Below are 5,048 nucleotides of genomic sequence, written 5' to 3'. Positions count from 1 at the left end.
CCTCACCCAGCCTCCTCCTCGCCCAGCCCCGTCCTCACCCAGCCCCGTCCTCACCCAGCCTCCTCCTCGCCCAGCCCCCTCCTCGCCCAGCCCCGTCCTCACCCAGCCTCCTCCTCTCCCAGCCTCCTCCTCGCCCAGCCTCCTCCTCGCCCAGCCCCCTCCTCACCCAGCCTCCTCCTCTCCCAGCCCCCTCCTCACCCAGCCTCCTCCTCTCCCAGCCCCCTCCTCACCCAGCCTCCTCCTCTCCCAGCCTCCTCCTCGCCCAGCCTCCTCCTCGCCCAGCCCCCTCCTCACCCAGCCTCCTCCTCGCCCAGCCTCCTCCTCGCCCAGCCCCCTCCTCGCCCAGCCCCCTCCTCGCCCAGCCCCGTCCTCACCCAGCCCCCTCCTCGCCCAGCCCCCTCCTCACCCAGCCCCGTCCTCGCCCAGCCCCCTCCTCACCCAGCCCCGTCCTCGCCCAGCCCCCTCCTCGCCCAGCCTCCTCCTCGCCCAGCCCCCTCCTCACCCAGCCTCCTCCTCGCCCAGCCTCACCGTCGCCCAGCCCCCTCCTCGCCCAGCCTCCTCCTCGCCCAGCCCCCTCCTCACCCAGCCTCCTCCTCGCCCAGCCTCACCGTCGCCCAGCCCCCTCCTCACCCAGCCCCGTCCTCACCCAGCCTCCTCCTCGCCCAGCCCCAGGCACCCCAGCCGGACGGGGCCCCAGACCGCAGCTCAGGCCCTTCCCTGATGCTCCCCCCGGAGACCTGTGGGCCCTGCAGGCCACTCAGTGGAGGCTGTGGCTGTCGGGTCTCTCCCTGGGCCCAGGGCTGCGCTGGGTTGGTGGCCGGAGAGCCTGGCAAAGCCCAGGACCCGGGCTCCGGTTCCTCTGTCAGCTGAGCTGGCAGCTCCGTCCTTAAACACGCAGCTTTCTCTAGATTCCTCACTCCGAGTCCTTCCTCTTATCTCTCCCTGGGCCCGACTGGGGCGACCCCGCTCTCCCGGTTCCCATGTGATGCGAAAGTCCCCTCACCTCGCTGGTGTTCTGGGGCCTGTTGAAGGAGCCCTGGGAGCGAGAGGAGCCGGTGAGACACGCACAGGGCACCGGGAGCAAAACAGCTGACGAAGACCCGGACTCACCGTGTACGTGTTCTTGTCCGCCGACAGCTCCCGCTGAATCTCAGCGCAGATGGCCGTGTGGTTGTCCTGGGGGGACGCCGTGTCTGCCTTCACCGGGGCGCAGTGGCTTCCCGGCACCCAGGGCACGCAGGCCAGGAGCACGCAGAGCAGGCGCATGGTCTTGCTTGAAGGCGGCTCTGAGCGATGTGCTCCTGGGCTCGGGAGCATTTCTGCGCGGGCCACCTGTATGTGTGAGCGCAAGGAAACGCCAAACCTCTTATCAGTCATCGCGCTCGCGGGGAAGACGGGAGCCCTTATCGCTGGGCAAGATGTGCTTCTGGTGCATTTTCAACAACAGCAAGTGCTGGAGGGATTCTTGTCTTTGCCCAAGTTCAGGCTCAGTCCCAGACTTCTTATTTGTGATCAAAGCTGAAGTCGTGACCTTTCTGCCTGAGTGTGGGGCAGGTCTGTGGCCAGGACTGTGCTGTCCCCGGTGCTCGCGGCAGCGGAGGGGGCAAGGGGGGTGGGGGCGCTCGGCTCGGAGGACGCCGGGCGGCAAAAGCTGCACAAACCAGCTCCCCCGGCCCCCTGTCAAGGTGCCCCACTGCCACCTAAGACCTGGGGACACGCCACACACCCCGCAGGGACACAGAGGAACAGGCTCAGGAGCAAGGCCTTCGCCTCAGCTGTCAGAATGAGGAGGAGGAGGAGGATGGCTGCTCGTTCTCTCGGCCTGAAGGCCCTGGGCTTTAGGGGAAAGGGCCTGATTGGATCTGAAACTTCATGTAAAAATAAAAACCAGTTCAGAAAAATGCTACACTAGAGCCACGTACCAACAAATTACGAACTTACATTCTGACTCTCAAAGATTAAAATCACCCATTTTGGGGAAAGTTTGGTAAATATGCTGAGCTCTGACCCCTGTGGTTTGGTTTTTTTCCCCTGAACGGTTAGTTTGCTGATTTACCTTAGTCACGGTTGCAGCCCTGGGTGTGAGGGGCAGGGCGTCCAGCACAGGGGCCAGGCCTCTGAGCAGCCCAGGTGTCCTGCCCGGTGCCAGGTGGGCCGGCTCAGCCTGTGCGGCCCCCCAGGCCTCCCCAGCAAGGATGAAGCCCCTTCTCGGGGGCAAGCTTCTCCTGGGGCACCCGAAAGCCTTTCTCTGGGGTCGGAACCGGGGACACACATCCAGGCGTGCAAAGGCTGCAGGCCTGGCTGTCACCTCCCCTCTGCTCCGACAGCCCGACCCCCGCAGGCCCCGGCCCCCCGATTTCCTCCCTCCCCTGCCCCATGGGGAGGTGGGACGCCACCAGCATTCGCTCACGGTTGAAAACAAACCAGAAAACTACACAAATAAAAGCAGATTTTGAATAATTTATTATCATAGTAAAACATCTTGAATAAATACAGAGTACAAGCTTAAATAAATAAATAAATAAATATTTTAAAAACATAAATATATAAATAAATATTACTGATCTCTTCCAGGATAACCCCTCCCCCCATCTCTCTTCCGGGCCCGCTGTTGGGGTCAGTGCGGCCCGGGCAGGTCCAGGCCACCCCCGTCCTGGCTGGGCCACCCCTTGGTCCCTCGGGCATGAAGACGCCGAGCTTCCGGCGCGTTCCGGGAGGGAGCAGCGGTGTGTGCGGCACGCCCCGACCCAGCCTGCCTCACTCCTGGTCTGGCTTCCAGCAGTCGAAGGGGATGACAAACAGAAAGTCCTTCAGGTTCTTTTTGAAGCTTTTGAAGGTGATAATCTGGGTTTCACAGGAAGTCTCCTTTAAAGAGAAAAAGAAAAATAAAAACCACTTGAGTCCCGGCGAGGGGGTAGTCTGGGGCGAGCACCTCCGTGTTTTTGCCCCGCCTCTCAGAGCTCAGGGCCAGGAGGCCACTCCAGAGCCTGCCGCTGACCGGGGTCAGGTGACACTGTGGCCACCGTGTGTTGCCCAAGCGGCGCAGGCCTGCCAGCAGGAGCGGGGGCCAAGGCCCGACAGCCTGCCAGCCCGAGACGGGTCCTCTGGGGGCCGAGGCCTCTCCCAGCACGAGTGGGGCAGGAGTCAGGGCCGCAGACCCCAGTCTCGTCCAGCGGGAAGGAGAGCCCGGGCCTCGTCCAGCCCAGCAGGTCCCCCCTCTTGCTTCACCCCAGGTGGGGCCAAGGGAAAGTCCTGTCGGGAGGTGGCACTCGGGCCCTTGCGCAGGCCCTGAGTTTCCTGGGCTTTGCCTCACCCCTGACCTCGTTAGGGACCAACAACAGCCCCAAGCACAGTCAGCTTCAGAGCACCCGGCGTGGACTCCCAGGGCGGAGGGTGAGCCGGCCGCTCCCTCCCTGCTGGGCCCATCGTGACATGTCCGTTAACACAGAGACCCTCTGGGGTCCTGAGCAGCCACAGCCAGAGGTCTCTCCCCACCCTCCCGCCCCCCAGACTCAGACCGTCCTGCCCGGGGCCCTGGCGGCGCTCACCGGGGTGGGGGCGCAGTGCTGCTGGTAGTGGCTGCCCATCATGGTCAGGGGGCCCCTGAGCCTGGCCAGGCTGCCGCGAAGGCTCCGCTTGTACAGCTCCAGGCGGGTCTGCAGGCACGTGGGCTCCTGCGGGACACGGCGTCCACGGTGAGCTGCGGCCAGGCGCCCAGCAGCCACAGGACACCCCCCATCACCCGCCCGCTCCCCTCCCCGTCCCTCGGGGGCAGGGCTCGGGAGGGGCCCAGGCTGATTCCGATGAGTCTGAGGCTGGGTCTGGTCATCGTCAGCCGACGCCTCCAGAGGGTCCGGGCTGGGGAGGAGGCCACTGTCACCCGCCATCCAGGCAGAAGGGGCGGGGCGGGGCGGGGCGTCGCGAGGGTTGTGCTGAGACCCCTTGTGCCCGCCTGCAGTCAGCTGTCTGCACGGGCCTTGGCCCAGGGCACAGTGAGCGCCCCAGACCCACAGCCCCTGCCCCAGAAGTGGCCCTCGCTTGCCCACCTGCCCCCGGTGACCGCTGGCCCTAGAACGCGGCGTCTGCCCACGGCTGCTCCCGGGACTGCCACAGGGCAAGGCCCGCGGCCTCTCGAGCGCCCCATCCCTGCCCCTCTCTCCTGGCAGCCAGCTGGCTGGAGAGGAGGTGGACGCCCTGTGGGGGCCACCAAGAACGGGCAGAGGCTCCTGGAAGCCGGGTCGGAGGGGAGCATCTTACCTGGGGGTCGAACGTTTCAGAGACGACTTCTGCTTCACTCTGTGGCAAAGGAAATGTCACGTTAGGGAGCTGACAGGCAGGGCCCGCCCAGGGACAGCAGGTGGCCCCGCAGGGCCAGCCCTCCCCGCTCACCAGGTCGGCATCGGTGTCGTTGCTCTGGCCCAGGAGGCTCAGGGCCTCCTTGATGGCGTCCACGTGCCGCCAGGGCCGGGTGGCGGTGCTGGGCGGGAAGGTGGGTGCGCAGAGGCTGCCGACCACGGTGCCCAGGACCAGCAGGCTCTGCAGCCACATCCTCCTGAGAACTTTAGCCTTTCTCTCCGAGTACTGGGCTCGCTGGCAAAAGAGCTCTTATATGCACAGAGGAAATGATTAATGGTGACCACAAACGCCAGGGGGGCGGGGGAACTACCTGGGCTGTGGAATCTCCTGGCCCTTATCAGCCACGCATGGTAACGGAGCCTTTCCCCCAGGTGGTCAGGCCGGGGTTTTCACTGAGGAGCCTTTCCATGAACAAACGCCGGGTGCCCCCCTGCAGGGCTCCCCAGCCCCCCGGGCAGTGGCCCCAGGCCGCCCCCGCCCCGTGTGGCCTCTGGGCACAGCCTGGACTTCCTGGCCGGCAGGCTGGGTGGGGCTTGGAAGACACAGATCGCGCCCGACCCGACCCCGTCCCGCCTGAGCCCCCAGGAGGCCTGTGAGCAGGCGGTGCCGGCCCCCTCCAACTGCAGCCGCCGCCTCCGCCCGGAGCCTTCCTCTCCAGCCACCGTGGGAGACTCGCGTGTGAGGGCAGCTGT

At 65.6% G+C, this 5,048-nt stretch overlaps 1 protein-coding gene across 1 annotated transcript; it reads right to left on the bottom strand.

The window, feature by feature from the left end:
- Positions 1 to 2,757: 2,757 nt before the first annotated feature.
- On the bottom strand, positions 2,758 to 4,548 carry CSF2 (colony stimulating factor 2). The gene is made up of 4 exons (XM_069484032.1): positions 4,390 to 4,548; positions 4,258 to 4,296; positions 3,549 to 3,674; positions 2,758 to 2,865 (listed from the first exon to the last, which is right to left on the bottom strand). Exons 1-4 carry the CDS (start codon positions 4,546 to 4,548, stop codon positions 2,758 to 2,760), a joined length of 432 nt encoding a protein of 143 aa, XP_069340133.1.
- Between the last annotated feature and the right edge of the window lie 500 nt (positions 4,549 to 5,048).

Source organism: Eulemur rufifrons, chromosome 10, assembly GCF_041146395.1.
Source record: "Eulemur rufifrons isolate Redbay chromosome 10, OSU_ERuf_1, whole genome shotgun sequence".
Lineage (NCBI taxonomy): Eukaryota > Metazoa > Chordata > Mammalia > Primates > Lemuridae > Eulemur > Eulemur rufifrons.
This window is presented reverse-complemented; position numbering and strand designations above follow the sequence as displayed.